Raw genomic sequence first — 19,774 nt, forward strand, 5'->3', positions numbered from 1 at the left:
TCTCAAAAAACTTATGCAAAACTGTGTTTTGACTTCTAATGGGAGGAACAGTTCTCGGGGCCTTCTGAGAGGCTGTTCCCAGGTTATAATTCTCAGTTTGGCTCAAATAAATTTTTCCATTTCTTTCTTAGATCAACTCAAAGAGAACAAGATAAACTTAAAACTACCGACATAGAAAAACATCCAAAATACCCCGCACAGGTAAAAAAATAAATAAAGTTACACAACAGCATGCATAGCAAGGATACTTTAATAGAAATGGCAAGGACTAGTTTACACATGGGAAAAGAGCGGTTATTTTGAAAGCAGAGAAGGAGTACTGAAAGAAACTTTCTTTTTATAATTTGTCTTTTTCTAGAGATTACCAAACAAACTGAAATGTTCTTAGAGAACACAAGAAACGAAGCAAATAAAAACATTCTCAGAGAGCTTAAAATGTGAGGTTAACTGATAACACTGCAGTAACCGCACACTGGTCCCTAACATAGACATTTGAGACATGAGATTTAAAGATACACTGAAAACAAACACTTTTTACAAATTATATGGAACACTTAAAACATAATCTAGGAATATTGGACATTAATTCTTAATTCAAAGTAATGACATTCACAGAATACGTCTTGGTGCCAGCCAATATGGAGTTGACTTGTGTCAGCTTAATCATTCACCTTGCTAAAATTCAATGATTATGATTCAGCTTTATAAGGTTAAGCAAGTCTTCCAGGTAATACTAATAAAACTTTCTCAAACACAAACATTTGTACCAGCAAGGAAATTATTAAAAAGTATATAAATTATGTTCAGGGGCTTGATTAAAAGGCTGTCTATATAGAAAGGCACCTCACCTTAGAAAGAATACAAGCACAAAAACACTTAATCGAATATAAGATGCGGGACATTCTCTTAGTTATGTTACACAGCAAACTGCATGTCTATAAAAGTCATTCTGTTATACATGAACTGAAAAACATATATATATATATATTTTTTTTTTTTTTTTAAAGCCCTTGACATGGAGGAGTGAAATATGCCTGCATTAAGCACAGAAACTCAGAGCTTTATGAACTGCATGTCTCCAGCTGGCTCCCAGGCGCCACTGAAAACTGTCACCACCCTCAGAAAGACAGGATGGTCTTGTTAATGATCTCCACCGCCTCTAGAATCTCATCCTCCTTGATCACAAGCGGGGGCGCAAACCTAATGATGTCGCCGTGGGTTGGCTTGGCCAGAAGTCCATTATCTCGCAGTCGCAGACACACCTTCCAAGCATCACAATCTAGTAAAGAAAACCATCCAGAGTATGCTGATCAATGATAAGGAGCCTGCAGGGGTGGGGCCGGCCTGGCAAAAACGGAATTCCCAGTACCCACTCAAGAAAAGCAGCTCTGAGTTACAAGCTTGCTTTTGGCTCCTACTCTTAAAAATGAAGTTACTTTTCAGCAATGGTTTGAATGGTATGATCAGATATGGGTTTTGTTGGGTTTTTGACCTAGCAAAAAAAACATGCTAAGGCAGATGTAATTAATTATACGAGGAAAGTGAAAGTGAAGTCACTCAGTTGTGTCCGACTCTTTGCGACCCCATGGACTGTGGCCTATCAGGCTCCTCCGTCCATGGGATTTTCCAGGCAAGAGTGTGGAGAGGATTGCCATTTCCTTCTCCAGGGGATCTTCCCGACCCAGGAATCGAACCCCGTCTCCCGAATTGCAGGTAGACGCTTTACCGTCTGAGCCACCAGGGAAGCCCATTATATGAGGAACCAATGCATAAAAGAACTAAGGTATGATACAGATAACTAACAGGCACAGAATAAGCAACATTCAAACCCAGTGACCATTACACGTTTCTAACCTGGATTTGCCTCCTAAGCTGGTAGAACTAGACTTTCAGGATCCTCAAAACCCTGATTCCAACAAAAAACACCGAAGGGGCGACGGCCAGTGCCTGAGCCCCGCTCTAGACCCATCAAATCAGAGTCTGTGCAGTGAGGCTAGGCTTGGATTAATTTGTTAAAAAGCTCCCCAGGTGATTCTAAAATGCACTCAAGGTTAAAACCATTGCTTTGAAAAGGAAGGGTTATGGCAAGAAAATCCAACCAGGAACTCTTATGGGTTACAAATGATGTGTTAAACATCAAATGCTCAGTTAAGTGGCAGCTGGGGTTATTTTTATTACCAACATCACCGTTATCATTCTTATTATTACTGCTGCTCCTACTTATCGCTGCTGATCTGCAAAGCGAAGGAGGAAAGGAGAGGAGAGAGGAAACTGCAAAGCGCTCTGTGCTGTCTTCCTAACAGAAACCAAACTGAACTCTCCAAGTACTGTATAAATAACCTAGGGCGGAATAACAAATGACTTGAAGGAATACATAGGTGAAATTAGTCAAATGTGCCTTCTTGTAGGAAACAGCTATATTTCTAAGACCATTAATATAAATCAGGTAATAAGAGTACTGCATGCGTATGTGCTAAGTTGCCTCAGTCATGTCCTGACTCTTTGCGACCCCATGGACTATAGCCCACCAGGCTCCCCCATCTGTGGGATTTTCTAGGCAAGAATACTGGAGTGGGTTGCCATTTCCTTCTCCAGGGGATCTTCCCAACCTGGAGATCAAACCCGGGTCTCCTGCATTGTGGGCAGACGCTTTACCATCTGAGCCACCAAGGAATCCCTCTCCTATAAGAATAGTACCTTGTAAAATATTTTGTCTCCATACCTTTGGTTTCTCTGATAACAATAGCATTTAGTAATCCTTTTCCTCTTACAGTCGTTACAACATCAGAAGGCAGCTTCATGAGTTCATTTCTCAAGATGATACCCATTTTCTCTGCATTTTCAGCAAGGTTTTCTTCTTCCAAAACCTATGTTTCAAGAAAAATTACACATATATTAAAGACTGCCTTTTTCATGTTGCTCTTTGGAAGGGAATGTGAACTACAAGCAAAGGAAGAAGAGGATCAGATAAAGACCAAAGTAACTTAACTTTCACTTCTATTTTTCAAAGCCTATACCAGTTTGATTTCTCATCACGTAACAGACACTTACTCAGACAGAGCCTTGCTTTATTCAAAAACCCATCATTAATCTGATTCTGTGGCAAAATGAAGATTAAATTTGTTTAATGCAACTGATAAATTTTCTTCTTAGGTAAATAAATCAATGGGCTGAACACATTTTTTAACTGCAATAGAATTTCTTTTGGCTTCTTTTTCCTCCTAAAAAGTCCATCCTCGGAGATTACATAACAATTTTATGCCTTTTGTAGGCATTTGAGGAATAAGTCTGAAAGCGTTCAAATCCCCACTTTAACAACAATAAGAAACCACGTGGGCTAAGCCAGAGGCTTCACAGGCCAGCCTGGCCACAAAGGGAAAGCTCTAGGTGGACAGGCCAGGACCTGCGGGCCCAAAGCCCTGGGAGACTGCAAACTTGGAAAGCCTACGCAATCCTTCTCTATACTTCATGTTCTGTAATACACTGCAATCTTGTAACATTTCTTATTACACCAGTGAGCTTGGACTTAAAAGTCACTTCAGCACCACCTCCAGGATACTGGCTACCATATAGTTCAGTTCAGTCGCTCAGTCGTGTCTGACTCTTTGCGACCCCATGGACTGCAGCATGCCTCCCTGTCCATCACCAACTCTCGGAATTCACTCAAACTCATGTTCATTGAGTCAGTGATGCCATCCAACCCTCTCATCCCCTGTTGTCCCCTTCTCCTCCCGCCTTCAATCTTTCCCAGCATCAGGGTCTTTTTCAGTGAGTCAATTCTTCGCATCAGGTGGCCAGAGTACTGAAGTTTCAGCTTCAGCAATGGTCCTTCCAATGAACATTCAGGACTGATTTCCCTTAGGATGGCCTGGTTGGCTCTCCTGAGAGCTGCCATCAGGTTTTACCTCCAGGGCTGCGATAGCCACTCGGCAGCCCAGCGGATTGCCTCCATACGTAGAACCATGTTCCCCTGGCTTAATGGTCAGCATTATTTCATCATCACACAACACTGCGGACACCTAAAAGACAGAAGAGAATTAAGCACGGACCAAGTCTCTTCTCAGATGAACCACTCTTATTCTTATAGAAACAGATATTTATGAAGCAGATATTAAATCTGACATGAAGCTTCAACCAACAAGAGCCACGCATCAGCCTCCTTAAACACTGTGACAGAACGATGACCGCCCTAACTCGTTCCAAGCACGCTGGGCATGGTTCAGTGGTGCAGAGTAATATTCTGGAACTAAAAGAAAGCTATTTCTGCAATGATATAATTTAGAATTCTTTCCACTCTCAGGGTGAAATGTTTTAATTGCTTAGAAAATAATGTTCTGCACTAAACATTCAGAGCCCTTTAATCCATACCAATTGCTGGCTCTGAACGGCAAACCCAAGAAAAGAATTAACAATTAAATGTCAATTTTTTCCAATCTCTGCATTAATCAGTCAATGGTTTTAAACAATTAGTATGTTTCTAAACTATGGGAAAAAAGCACAGACGTCTACAGCAGTACTCTGGAGATAAAATGGTTCCATCCAAAATAAACGCAGTGAAGCAAACCCAAGGTACACTCAATTCTCCAGTTAAACTAAGTGGGGTTAACCATGGAACTCTGAAATGTTTTTATCACACGTATTCCAGGTGACCTATGTATATAAACCACACTGAGTAAAACCAAACTCCCAGAAAGGCACAGTCAGTCATGTAAAAATATCTCAGGGATTCATGAGAAGAGGGAAAATACAGAGAGTGGTTGAGCATTCAACTTACGGGGTATAAACCACCAGAAAGTGCCTTTCCTAGAAGGACAATATCAGGTCGGACATTTTCGTGGTCAATAGCCAGCCATCTCCCAGTTCTGGCCAAGCCTGTCTGGATTTCATCAGCAATAAACAGAACCTATTGGAAAACAACAAAATAACATAAATGAAAATAGCATATGAAAATAATCAATTATTTCCATAGCGAAATACTTATCTTTATTTTACTCTTTCTTGCACAAATCTGTCATTCTGACATCCCCTCAGATTTGCGAAAGCATTCTAATTACCCACATGACTTCAATAGTGCGGGACACACAGTCATCTGTCAGGCCACCCTGCCCCACAGGGCACTGTCCTACATGGTGGAAGGGCGGGTATGCAAAGTGAGGGTTTTGCGGGGGGGTTCTGAATAGAACTACTCTCTGGGAACAGATTTCTAATTTATTTCTCAACCATTTGTTAATATGTACTTCTTATTACTATTTACTAGTTTGGTGAAAGAAGAGGGGGAGAGAGCTTAAATTCTGGAGCAAAGGGATACGACAAAGGCTTTGAGAAGAAGCCAAGCACAGGCTGCTGGGGCAGAGAGGAAGGAGCCGGGCTGAGGGTCCACCAGGGCCCGGCCAGTAAAGTCAGCTTCTCTGCAGCCTGCTGCTAGAAAGTTCTATCAGCCCTAGAAAGTTGGGAGGCTCTTAGAATGAAGCCTCCTTCTAGTCGAAAGGTGATGCAGTCTCTGAGCTTATCCTATCGGCCAAACCCTAAGTGAGGCAGGCAAGTGCGCGGCCTTGACCTGGTGCTGGGTGCAGAGCTCGCGGACGCCCACGAGGTAGCCTGGATCCGGAACAACAACGCCCGCTTCACCCTGGATTGGTTCCACCATGAACGCGGCAACGTTTGGGTCCTGAAGCGCACGCTATGGAAACAGCACGAGTATGTTCTTAGTAACTTCCTTTCAAATCTATGGAAATCTGAAGTCACACAACGCACGTGTTTTCCCGTAAGAGTAAGTGTGCAAATTAAGTTTTCACACTAACTTATATTCTGACTTCCAAGCACAACTTTTCTGACAATCAATTACAATCAAAAAGCTCCAAATACCTCAGCTTTAAGCTACTCCATCCTGTATTTTCTAATACAATACTCAAATGTACTGCAAATAAGAACTAGTGAAAATGGCCTTTTAAAACGCCATTAAATAGATACATTAAAAGTGCATCTTTTTATTTTAGAAGTCTTCCACTTCATAATTTTAAAAAGCTGGCTGAAAACTCACTAATTTTGTGTATTAAAGTAATTAACAGGTAATATTCAAGTTAATACTTATGTAGGAGACAAATCTAACGGTTAGTTGGCAGTTAGGATTAGGCCATGGAACCTGGTTTCCACATGTTAGCAACTAACTGACCATTACAGAGAACCGTGTGAATCCCAGCCCGACTTAAACATAAGTTATGAGATGTATGACTCTCGGTACAATCAGATGTCTGTTTTCAATTCATACACTGCACAAATGCAGGTTCTATGTACTATGAGCTAAAGCACCGTGATACCAGGTGAAGTACCTCAAGGGCAGGCAGATCATTATACGGAATGATTTCAAAACCCGGCATAAATGGTCCAAAACCATCGTAACTGGTTGGGTCAGTGGAGCTGGAGATAGCAGACAATGTCCTACCCCAGAAGTTCCCAGCTAGAAAGAAGAAACAAACAGTCATTTTTTTCAAACAAACCCCCCAATTTAATTTCACAGTTCCCCAAAAATACTCCAGAAAGCTTTCTGTTTTCCTGGCCACAACGCACTACTTGTGGGGTCCGAGTTCCTGGACGGCTCTACTGAGGCTCCCAACTGTAACACATAGCATAGGCCCTGAGGAGAGAGATTTGTCTTTTCTTTCAATAATCCCAAACCCTAAAAACTGAAGCATTCAATACGTGTTTTTCTAGAGACAGTTTTTCTAGACACATTTATGATAGTGACATGAAAAAACAACTATCCTTCATACAGAATCTGTACTTCTCCTTTTAAAAATCCAACACTACAGGCTAACTATTCTACAGAATGAGTTTTATATTTCATTTGGATAAAATATCCTCAGGCAGTCTGAAAACTTTCAATTTGCCTTCCGTGGTGTTATAAGCTATTATGCGCTAGAAGACAAACGTTGACCTTTATTCAGGAACAATTTTTACCCATTAATTTGTTTTAGTAATCTGAAGACTGATTAATAATGTCAGGCACTGCTCTAGGTGTTGGGGACAGAATGATGGCTGGCAAGCTCCCTGCCCTTAAGGAGCTTCTGTGCTCTTAGGGAAGACACACCACGACAGAACCGGTGAAGCAAATGCACAAGGTGACGTCAATGTGGTTAAATTCAAGAAAAGAAACAAACTAGAGTAAGAGAGGCTTGGAGTTTCTCCCGCTTTAAAAAAAAATATCTTCTCACCCTCAATGCCAGCAGCAACTCAATTAACCCAGTGCTGAATTATGCTTTTGAACTGCGGTGTTGGAGAAGACTCTTGAGAATCCCTTGGACTACAAGGAGATCCAACCAGTCCATCCTAACGGAGACCAGTCCTGGGTGTTCACTGGAAGGACTGATGCTGAAGCTGAAACTCCAATACTTTGGCCACCTCATGCGAAGAGGTGACTCATCTGAAAAGACCCTGATGCTGAGAAAGACTGAGGGCAGGAGGAGAAGGAGACGATACGATGAGATGGTTGGATGACATCACTGACTCAATGGACAGGAGTTTGAGTAACTCTGGGAGTTGATGACGGACAGGGAGGCCTGGCATGCTGCGGTCCATGGGGTTACAAAGAGTCAGACATGACTAAGCGACTGAACTGAAGTGAATTATTATTCCAAGTTGGCTTCATAGCATCCTTCAGTACAACCCCTGCAGAGCCTCTTTCAGCTATGAGTAATCCCTGCTTGGCTTGTCCACAAGCAACAGCATTATTGATTCTGCCCAGGCTTGTTTAAGATAAAGTGTGCCAATAGCCTACTTGCTCTCCGCCATGGGCCTCAGCAGGCTCACGCCCTGCAGCTTACCCTGCTGAATAAGGGATTGCAGCTGGGGCACAGTCCTCTGTCTCTTCCTACTGACTTCTCTCAATGCCTGGGAGAAACATCTTTGTGCCCTGTGCTAATATGAGAGAGACCGGACACAGTCTGTAAGGAGGAAAGTCACCAGAAAGGCCATTTTTGTTTGCAAGAGACAGTTATGTTGCCTTACAACTAAAGGCACGAAATTCCAAAATGGCAGATCAGAGAGCTGGGCAGGGACTTTCTTCCTCAGAAACAGGAATTGGTCACTGCCCCCTCCCCAGACACCAAACTTTGGCTGGCCATCAGATGAACTCTAGATTCTACTGTATTATGGGCTTTATAATTTAGCTATGTGTGTTCACAAGCAAAGTATTTCATGATTTCAACCATCACAAGAAAGAATCTCAGCCGTGTGCAGTGACAAATTTCTCCATAGATGTTTTTAAAAATTAAAATCAAAGTTTTAGAAAAGAAAAAGTCAGAACCTATCCCAAAGTCAGACTAAATCAATAATCTAAATTAACTGTTGGTCTCCCTACTCAGTATAAGTCATTCCTCTTAACCATTCGCAGAAATATATCAGGGGCAATGCCAGCCCTCCTCGTCCAACAGCTTTTAACAACACGGCACAATAATATCTCATAGTGTTTGAGATACACTAGGTTCAAACTTCCTATCATGCCTAGGACATGACCCTACATGAACATAACCCAACCTCAAAACCTCACAAAACTGCTGCAACATTTTTGTATGATGCTTGCATCAACAAAACTGTCTCATTAACCAGAAAACTGCTATGGAAAAAATCAGATAAGCAGATGGGAAATAAATCACACGGTCACTCACTCTAGGGAGGGAGGGATAGGGAGTTATAGGAGCATCCAAAAAATACTTGGAAATGAGCCGAAGAAAAGGAAATCTCTCAATTTTTATGCAACATTCAATGTATCATGCATGGCTAAGTCACTTCAGTCATGTCTGACTCTTTGAGACTCTGTGGACTGTAGCCCACCAGGCTCCTGTGCCCATGCCATTTCCTTCTCCAGGGGATCTTCCCAACCCAGGACGGGAAACTGCCGTCTCTTAGGCCTCTTGCATTAGCAGGCGGGTTCTTTACCACTAGTACCACCTGGGAAGCCTCGATATTACATATGTGAGACAAATACATTTGCAATATCTCATCTAAGTTAATAGTAACTAACAATTTTACGTTTCAATCACAGCAGTTAACACTGAATTTTACATACCTGCAAAAACAATCTTTGCTTTGTATTTCGGGATCCCCTTGACAGTATACCCCCATTTACGAGCAAGCTTGCAAGCAGTCTCTCCAGCCTCCACTCCTACCCAAGAGAACATTTTAAAATATCAGTTTCAAAAAATGTTTTAAATTACCAGAAAACAAGATTTTCTTGGCTATTTTAACCAAAAAAAAAAAAAAAGGAAATGTTTTACCTGTATTCATAGGAAGAACTTTGTGGTAGTTGAAAAGTTTAGTAACATACTCTTCATATTCACCAAGCACGTTATTGTAGAAAGCCCTAGATGTTAAGGTCAACTTGTCCACTTGACTTTTCAAAGCATCCACAATCTTTGGATGACAATGCCCCTGGTTGACAGCACTGTAAGCACTCAGAAAGTCAAAATATTTTCTGCCTTCAACATCCCATACGTAAATGCCTAAAACATAAGGAAAATAATTTTAGAAAAATCACTAAATTACATAACCTTCAAAGATTAAGACTGCTAGCCAGCCCTCTGAATACCTACGTATGGACCTCCAGTTAACAGAGAATTGTGGTTAAGGCATATTTTTACTCAAGCATGATAAACTTTGGTTTATATGGAATTATATTTTATCTGTCCAGCATCAATTTACACATTTACTAAAAAACAGCAGTAACATGAAAAGATTTTATAAACTCTAGAGTAAAACCTTTATTCCTAGAAACCTGTTTATCATTTAAGGCTGAATTTTTTTTTTTTTTTCCTTCATTTTTCTTCTTTGCCGTGCCACGAGGTTTGTGGCATTCTCAGTTCCCTGACCAGGGATTAAATCCAGGTCACGTCAGAGAAGCCCAAAATCCTAATCACTAGGCCACCAGAGAACTCCTAAAGTTGGAATTTAAAGGAAGTTACACAAAACATAAAAATTGCGATTAATTGACTGTAAAAACCAACAAAATGAAAACAAATACTTCCAAATCAAGTAAGGATCTACTATCCAGAACTCCTACAACTCAACAAGGTATACAAGCCAATTAGAAACCGGCAAATGGAACTGCCTGGCAGTCCCGTGGTTACGACTCCACACTTCCACTGCCAAGAGCCCCAGGTTCCCTCCCTGGTGGAGGAACTCAGATCCCACACGCTGCGTAGCACGGCCAAAAAAAGAGAAGGTAAAGATCTTGAATGGACATTTCTCCAAACAGGATAAACAAATGACCAACCAGCACATGAAAAGATGCTGTCATGAGTCATTAGAGAAAAACGCAAACCAAAACCGCAGTGGTAGCACTTAGTACCACTGGGGTGGCTATCACTTCTTAAAAAGGAAAACGAGAATTGGCAAGGATGTGTAGAAACTGAAACTCGTATATGTAACTAATTGGAATGTAAAGTGGTGCAAGAGCTGTTGAAAACAGCTTGGGGGTTCCTCACATGTTAAAGTGAAACATAAAATACCGTATGACCCCACAACCGAACGCCTCGAAGCGGAAGACAGGTGTTCAAACAGAAATGTGTTATTTGAAATAGCCAAAAGGAGAAATAACCCAAATGTCCATCAACTGATTAAAGGACACACATGTGCTATCTCCGTAAAATGGAGAACTTAATTCAACCAGAAATAGCAATGCATCCTAACTCGTGCTACAACGTGGAAGAACCTTGAAAACATGGGGCCACGTGAAACAGGGCACATGTTGTCTGTCCCCGTCTACACGAAACATCTAGAACAGGCAAGTCTGTAGCAACAAAAAGCAGATGAGTAGCTGCCAGGTTCTAGGGGAGGAAGCAGTGGGGAGTGTGGCACTTCCTTTGGGGATGATGAAAAATGTTCTAGAACAAGGTAGCGGTGACAGTTGGACAACATTATAAATGTGCTCACTGCCACTGAATTAAACACTGGTTAAAACGGTAAATTTTATGCTACGTACATTTTATAACAATTTTTTAAGCTGACCATAGATATTAAAATGTATTAGGTGCTCACCTAATTTCTGCCATGTACTTAACATACTTAAAGGTGCTTTTGTCCTTTATCTCATCAAAAACCCTCTTCCTTACAAAAACCACCATCCTTACACTACAGAGGTTAAGAAGTAGATGTTTAGATTATAACTAGCCCAAGCTGGCATGCATGCAACCAGGACTTGAACCCAGTCAGATTCTAGAGTGCATGCTCTGCTACTGTAGGTAAAGAACATTTTTACAAATCGGTAAAATATAAACCTAGATTTTCATCTGTTCAGAAGGAGCTCTATTTATTACAGTACTGGTCCCAAATCCAAAAAACATATAGGCAAATGACTATTAGCTTCTGGCCCAGAGCTAAGTAATAAACTTCGGCTCGATTTGATAATGGCTGTTATTTCAAAATATGGATTAAATCACCATTTGGCAACAATCAGTAATCATTTATTCAGACAAGAATCATTAACGGATGCTAAAAGTGGGAGTAAAAGGTTTTTACACCTTACCAGTCATCCCCAAATGGATGTTCATGCTAAAAATTATTGGCCTGTACTCTGCAAAAATATCAAGGTCAAGAAACCAAATACTGAGGAATTATTCTGGATTAGACTAAACAGCCCTGAAAACCGAATGCAACCCATGGTGCGACATTTTCTTTTGCTACACAGGACAAGCGAGACCTGAATCAGGCCTGCAGATTAGAGAGCAGTGCTGTGCCACTGTGAATTTCCTGATTTTGATAATTACACTTTGTTATGTAAGACAGTCTTTGTGTTTCAGAAAAGGCACAAATATTTGGGGGTAAAGACGCACGTCTGCAACTTCCTCTCAAACGGTTCAAGGAAAAAAAATGTATGTGTGTTTCTGGACAAAGATGATTATGCAAGTGCAATTAAAAAAAAAAAAAAAGGACTTGGGAAATCTGGGTGAAGAGCAACAAAAGAGAAATTCTAGTGCCACTGTGGCAGCTTTTTACACCAAAATACAAGTTAAAGGGGAAAAAAGCGATAACAATATTATAGTACTTTACTCGTGTATTATACATTCCCTCCTGGCAAGTCCATCATGACCTTGCATTCCCCACAGCACCTAACACAGCAAGCATCAGAGACTCAATAGATGTTGAATTAATCATGCCTGCAGTACAGAAATTAAATGCCTCTAGAAAAATGTACAGTGAGAAAATATAATAGCAAGTTTTACAAAAAGGTAAAGCAAAGAATCGGGGGTGGTGCAAAGGGTGAAAACATACCCTTCCCTCTCTCCAGGGCTACAGGTAAAGGATGGTAGTTGTGGGCACCATATTTAGATTCCCGTTCAAAAATGTAATCAGAGGACGGAGGGCCTTGAACGGTTTTTTTAGTTGCAACAGATGTAGCAGAAGCCACTGAAGAATGAACTCCACGACCAAGGCCAGCAACAGTCTGCAAACGCGCTAGTTTGGAAAGCATGATGTCCTTCAAGTGGGAATATCACCGACCTGTCCAAAGAAAAGAGAAGGCATAAAGAATAAGACACTTCGCAGGGTGGGTAGATGTCTACTCATCAACTATATACTTGGAGCGCTCACCAAAGAATCAGGAAGGTAAGAGAGAACGGAGGTCTTAACTGCAAAGGGAAAGCAACATTTAAAAATTGTATAAAAAATTTTTAATTGAAAAAATAAAATGAAAAAAACAACAACACACAAAAGAGAACTAACCCCTGACTCCTGCCTTTGGGAACTTGAAGGGCAACGGGGCAAACAGGTGGACACACAAGTAAATCAACTCCAAAGGACGGACGCAAGCACAAAGCGCTCGAGGCTAGACGTCCAGGAGAGCAGGGAAGAACCACGCAAAGTAGACGCTTTTACTTTTCCCCAAACACCCTTCTGCACCACCTGACAAGCTCGAGGCAGTCAGGCAAGGCTGAACAGCACAGGCTGAACCACCATTCGAAAGGTATTTATGCGGGGGTGTGAGAGCCCAAAGGCAGAAACCAAACGAGAGATGCCGGCTGCCCTGGGGTGGGGGCGGGGAGGGCGGGGAGGCCAGGGATCATGGGGGCAGGGACAGAGGCTAAGGCAACTACTTTGCATATCAACTTGGTCCTCCTGCAAGCAGTGAGGAAATCAGGGAAGAATTTGGTTTCCACAAAGGGACCAGAGACCATCCTAAAGTAAAAGTAAGAGCGGTGGGGTGGAAAAGTGATTCCTTAGGGGAAGGCAATGGCACCCCACTCTAGTACTCTTGCCTGGAAAATCCCATGGATGGAGGAGCCTGGTGGGCTGCAGTCCATGGGGTCACTAGGAGTCGGACACGACTGGGCGACTTCACTTTCACTTTTCATTTTCATGCATTGGAGAAGGAAATGGCAACCCACTCCAGTGTTCTTGCCTGGAGAATCCCAGGGACGGGGAGCCTGGTGGGCTGCCGTCTATGGGGTCGCACAGAGTCGGACACGACTGAAGCGACTTAGCAGCAGCAGGGGAAGGGAAGGGCTTTCTAAGTTTAGTGCAGGAAAGACAAGAAACTACAAAAGGTAAAATCTGCGGGACTTCCCAGGCAGTAGAGTGGTTAAAAACACTCCAGTGGTTAAAACCCCACGCTCCCAATACAGGGATTCAGGGGGCGTGGGACTGATCCCTGCTCGGGGAACTAAGATTCCACACGCTTCGTGGCATGACCAAAAAAAAGGTAAAATCTTATTATTTAGCCACAATTATCTAAAACGTCTCTGGGTTAAAATAATCACAAACAAAGATGGGGGCGCAAGTTTTGCAATTTCTAACAAATAGCCTTTGAAGAGCTTTTACATTGAGAGGAACAGACCAAAAACACAGCAGAACAATGTATGAGAGGAAAGGTTACAGCTCCCAGAAGAAACCGGCTACTCTGTTAGGATGATCGCTTCTGTGAAATTAACCCCCCTCACAAAAAGCTTCACCACAAAAGCAGCTGAAGGAGAAAAAGGCAACGAGGAACTAAAGCACCTCAAACTACAAGCTGAGAAGTTGAGTAATAAGTCCTAAATATCACGAGCAAACTGGCATTTACTGAGCATCTATTTATATATTCCAATGTCATCACTGCTCTCACCCCCCAGCACCAGCCCTAAAACCAGCCCCCACCAGCTGCAGCCCACTCTGTAGCCACCTGTATCATTAACACTCACGACAAGTCACGACAAGCCATGACGCACAGACTGAGCGGGAGTACAGACTAAAGTAACTAAGAATAACAACAAGGAAATTGGAGACAATCCAGAACAATCATGGCAGGGGAGGGGGGCATGCTTTTTAAAGATACATTTCAAGATTAATGGAAAGTTGCCAACACTAGGCATACTTTATATGCCTATGCTTTTATAAAATGACCAGTTAACTCACATTTCAAGAGAAGTCTATTAATGACAAGTCAGGCCATGCAAATCTCCAGCATTCAGTTGGAGCTGCCCAATTAGCAAAAGCTAATACTTGGAACTTGGCTTACTTTGCTTTCAACTTGGCACTAGCCATTAAATCCGGTATGTTCAGGAATGTGCTAAAAGAAAATCCAGCACTTTGTGTGCCAAGACTCACCAACTAGCCTGTCCTCCCACAGCTGAGATTACAACAAGGATTTTTAACCCGAGATCCCGGGACGTCTTCAGAAGGTCCAATGACTCCTGAAATAAAATGCAGAATTATAAGCATAAGTGCATCTCTTTTTTTTTTTTTTTTTTTGAAGGAAAATATCCCTAATTTCTAGCAGATCTTATTTCAAAGAAATACATGTTAACAACAATAAAAAAATTATATAAGAATCATTCATGGGAGATAGCCATTAGCAAAAAAAGCAAAAATTCTAGTTATACTAGACAGAAATTCCCTAAAATGCTAAGTCTAAAACATTGATTTTTAGCTCTATTGCTTGAGTAGACACTCAGAATTAGTGCTCTGTTTGACCAACTAAAAAGTTAAAACGAGGTACTTTTCTAGTTTGGTGGTAAGACTGTGCTCCCAATGCAGGAGGCCTGGGTTTGACCCCAGGTCATGTAGCCATAGGCTACAACACGAGTTTGCAGGCCGAAACTAAGAGCAACACGTTGACTTTTGCCTTGATCAAATTAACAAAAAAACAAACAGTGCTACTTAGATATACTTTTAACTGAAACACTTTCTGAAAAGAACTGCAACTAGAATAAAAGCCTTAGAAGTGTTGTGCTCTTAGACCACTAATTTCACTCTCAAGATTAGATCCTAAAGCAACACTCAGGAATGTGGTGAAACATTCATTAATGAAAGACGTTCAACGATACGAGAATAGTTCAACATAATCGCATAATAGCATATTGCTATTTAAAATAATCAGTTTTCGATGACATGGAGATGTTTTATGACATGTTTAAGTGAAAAAAAATACAATCACATACACAGTTTCAACTCTACAAAAAATATACCCAAGGATGTTCAGGATGGTTACCTTTCCACTGTTCTATATTTTCCACGTTTTCTAATGATCAAGAATTACATTTATAAGGACTTCCCTGGTGGTCCGGTGGCTAAGACTTTGCCCTCCCAATGCAGGGGGCATGGGTTCGATCCCTGGTCAGGGAACAAAGATTACTGCATGCTGCACAGATAGGGCCCCCCAAAAAAGGCAGAAAGCACTCCCCCCGCCAAAAAAGAGGTGCTTGCTAAGTCACTTCAGTTGTGTCCAACTCTTTGCCACCCCATGAACTGTAGCCCCACCAGGCTTCTCTGTCCATGGGATTCTCCAGGCAAGAATACTGGAATGGGTTGCCGTGCCCTCCTCCAGGGGATCTTCCCAACCAAGGGATGTTCAGCACATCTCCTGTGTTATCAGGCGGGTTCTCTACCACTAGGACCACCTGAGAAGCCGGGTGTGTGTGTCTGTGTACTGGGCAGGGGGTATTAAAAAAAACACTAAAACCTCTCTAAGCAGGAACACTGTGAGAAAGGAATCTTTGAAATTATATAAATTGAACATTTTCCTTTTATACAAGTCATTTGTTCAGCTCATTCGCAAAAGAAATGGGACAAAACATCCATTTACATGCCAAGTTCATAACTACAACTTACTAACAGTAACATCCAAAACATTACTAATACTCATGCTTGTTTTTAAAGATGAACTCTGAATATTTAATTCAACTGGTAAAAGTCCCGCTGTTCAATGCATTAAATGTACTAGGATCCTGTAAGCACATTTCTATTAAAAAGCCTTCTGTGTTCAAGTTACTGTGCTTGGCACAACATAAGAAATATTAGAGGAGAGTTAAGATGGGCTTAAAAATAGCCAGCATCAACAATTTCCTCTTCCAAAAAGGCTTGGAAAACCAGAAGAGTAGACCATAAGGTCCTCAGAGTTTGAAAATCAGGACTTAAAATTCTAGCTTGGGCTATTAAGAGTAACTTTATTTGGATGATTTTGTCCATTTTTTTTAGCTTCAATGTCCCCACTTGCAAAATGAAGTTGAAGCCACTCAAGACCATTACTGAGGATTACATGAGATAATGTTAAAGCATCAAACTTAGCACAAAATGACCAATTATTAATAGTTCCTTCTTGCCTTAAATTAACAAGGAAATTAGTTAATCTCTGCAACATTAAAAAAAAAAGTCAAATCTTTTTTAAAACTGGAGCTCTTTTCTTCTACAAGTTTGTTTCTATTGACAAAAAATAAGGAACACAAGAAAATTACCTGAAATTCCATACTTCTGTGATAATCACTAACGTTTTTATCTTGTTTCTATGAATAAATACTATACATCTTAGCTCCCTTTCACACTTCCCTACTGAATTTACCACATCAGACCTTCCCTGACTCCCAGGACCTCTGCACAGATTTTTGTCACACATTCTAACACCTCAAGACACTTGTTTTCATGCCTGTCCACCTGAAAAGACAGTACTCCTTTCATGCCTGTACTCCTTAAAAAGACAGTAACTATGTCTTAAAATTCACTCTGCATCCCCAGAACCTAGCCCAGGTTTGGGCATTCCTTATCTGTCAAATGAATGAGGTCATTCCTAAACAGACTTAAGAGGGAATCAAGACAGACAAATAGCAAGGCCCTCCAGGAGACAGTCAAATCACTGACTCCTAGAGGATGGAGCAGAGTCTAAGAGGAGGCTAGTATGACATCACCAAGAAAAATCTTTTCATCAAGAGTTCTCTTCATTAGATCAGCTCACTCCAGGCTGTGCATTTAACCTAGGCTCCTAGAGAAGAGGACAAAGAGTTATTGACAACAAAAATTTTAATACTGAATATTTTCAGTAAAACACGTAATTAACAAGGTCCTTCTTAAAGCTATTATTAGACCAATCCAATCCATCCTATCTACACTAGAACATACCTAAAATAGAATTCCATAAAAGGCTGCATTCTGAAGAGTTCTAGGAGAAGGAAATGGCAACCCACTCCAGCGTTCTTGCCTGGAGACTCCCAGGGACAGGGGAGCCTGGTGGGCTACCGTCTGTGGGGTCGCACTGAGTTGGACATGACTGAAGCGACTTAGCAGCAGCATAAAGTACTATTTTTTAAGATCATTATGAAAGGAAAACCAGCATGAATTCATCAGAAAGCCACTTAAAATATTCCACCTGAGGAAGAGTTTGGTTTTACTACTTTTGTCAAATATTTACTTTTCTTGAGGCAACCATTCACAAATACAGTCCTTTTTGGAAAGTTCAGCCAACAAAAGTTTAGGGTTTTGTTGGTTGTTTTTTTTTTACGTAATCTGGCTCAGAGTCAACTCAAGTGCGTCACTGGCAAACACCTTAAGCTGTTACTACTGAAAATGTACTGGCACAGTTAGGTCACACCCTCCACACACCTCCAAAATCCACTCACCACTAACTTTAAATGTGGATTACACCCATCCCTGGGAACTCAGTAAAGGGCGTAAACTATGCCCACAAGTTACTGTAATAGAGGAGGAGTATGGGTGGAAATAAAAATACAGCCTCTTTGAGGGGGAAAAAAAAAGTCTTTTTCAGAATTTTTACCATTCCAAGTTATACTGGGTCTTTTGGGAAGCAGATGGAAAACTAATCTTGAGCACCACGAAAAACTGCAAACCCAAAACAGTAACCTTTACTATTTAAACCTCACTAAAAGATTTTACTTTCCCACCAGGCTGTTACAGTCAGGAACTAGATTTTCTTAAGACAGAACCAGGATATTCTAATGAAAGAAGCTTATTGTTCCCAGTGGATTAAGATGAAGAGCGCGTATTACATATCTAAAGAACAGTTCCAGGTTCCAATGGAGAAAACAAGTTTCCCTATAGAAACTCTTAGAACTCCGAAGAAGAGACTGAGAACCGAGAAGGAAGTAATTTCTTAAAGCCACTTCATTCCAAAGTCACTTCTCCTTCCACCCGCTTAATTTATCACCTTATCAGAGGTGAAAGCTGAACCTCAAGAAGGTAAGAAATACGGTAACAGAGGGAGGAGACTAGGTCACTGAGTACAGGTGTCCCACTCAATTCAACCAGAATGTATTAAATGCTCAGCACCGTTGACGAATAAACTCGAACGACGACGTCTTCGTGCTCAAAGTCCTGTGGAGCCCAACCCCTTGACATCACGTAGTTAACCTGAACGCTACGGTAAGGCTCTACCTGCCTGATGACTTATTTGAACAAAGGCTGGAGGAGAAAAGGAGATAGCTTATGGGAGGGGAGGAGATGGGCAGGTAGCTACAGGGGCCCCCAGAGCTGCCCGGGTGGGCTCGGACCCCTTCTCAATAAGAGTCGGGGCGCCCCACTCTTGTAGGCAAAACTCCATGGGTTTACCGAGCAGTCCCGCGTATCCAGAATGCGACCCGCCCCGCGCGCCGGCACCCTAAAGGGCCTCCTTCCGGAAACCCCCAAGGCGCCCGAGAGGCTCCAGGCCAAGGCCCAGGGACCCTGGGCCGCCTGGTGCCCCGGCGCGGGCTGGGGGATACTGCAGGCCGGGGAGGGCGGGGGCGGAGCGCCGGCCAGCCCGGCTCCGCCCGCTCTGGCAGGCGGAGGTGCCACATCCACAGCCTCCCTCTCTGTCCTCCTGTCTCCGGGCCGGGATGCGCCGCGCCCTGCCCGCCCGGATTGCGCGCGGGCCGGCGGCTCTCCGGGCCACTCCCCTCCCCGCGCCCCAGATCACCCGGGAGTCCGGGGCCCGCTGCGCAAAGCCGCTGCGCAGGCAGAGCCTGCCCTTCGGGTGGAGGCCCAGCGCGCCCCCTCCGCGCGCTCCCCGCAACCTGGGACCCGAGCCGCTCACGCCCGCCTCGCCCCGCCCCGCCGCGGCCCGGGGCGCCCGGCCCCTGCCCAAGCTCCGGCCCGGGCCCCGCGGCCCCCCGCACGGATACCTGGCGGCACTTCCAAGACCAGCCCGGGGACACGCGGCGTCCAAGGATCAGCTGCGTCGACGGCGACGCGTCACAGAGCTTAAGATGCGCCTGCTGCCCCGCCCCCCGCGGACGCCCTTGCCGCCCATTGGCCGGCGGCGGAGGACTGGCCACCAATCGCCGTGGGCCCGCCCCCCGCCCCGGCGCCGCGCATCCCGTACTCAGACGGGGCACTGGTTCGAGCCGTTCTCCTGCGCCTTCCGCGCCCCGCAATTCCGGGCAGCGGTCGGGGTCGGTACCTGAGTTCAGGCGCCTGCCTGGATCCGTGCCTTTTCATCGATTCCCCTCACCGCCCTCCCTTTGCTGGCGAGAAAACAAGGTCCGAAGGGGTGAAACGCGGGACTGGACCTCCAGACCTGCGTTCTTCCCGGGGTTGCGCTTCC

At 43.1% G+C, this 19,774-nt stretch overlaps 1 protein-coding gene across 1 annotated transcript; it reads right to left on the minus strand.

The window, feature by feature from the left end:
* Positions 1–232: 232 nt before the first annotated feature.
* Positions 233–19,458, minus strand: OAT (ornithine aminotransferase). Its single transcript, XM_019953008.2, has 11 exons — positions 19,353–19,458; positions 14,575–14,660; positions 12,265–12,492; positions 9,273–9,497; positions 9,065–9,160; positions 6,330–6,457; positions 5,558–5,680; positions 4,775–4,903; positions 3,906–4,019; positions 2,723–2,867; positions 233–1,279 (listed from the first exon to the last, which is right to left on the minus strand). The coding sequence occupies exons 3-11, from the start codon at positions 12,461–12,463 to the stop codon at positions 1,119–1,121; spliced, it is 1,320 nt and encodes a 439-aa protein (XP_019808567.1). The 5' UTR covers positions 12,464–12,492; positions 14,575–14,660; positions 19,353–19,458; the 3' UTR covers positions 233–1,118.
* Between the last annotated feature and the right edge of the window lie 316 nt (positions 19,459–19,774).

Source organism: Bos indicus, chromosome 26 (genome assembly GCF_029378745.1).
Source record: "Bos indicus isolate NIAB-ARS_2022 breed Sahiwal x Tharparkar chromosome 26, NIAB-ARS_B.indTharparkar_mat_pri_1.0, whole genome shotgun sequence".
In the NCBI taxonomy this organism is placed as follows: Eukaryota; Metazoa; Chordata; class Mammalia; order Artiodactyla; family Bovidae; genus Bos; species Bos indicus.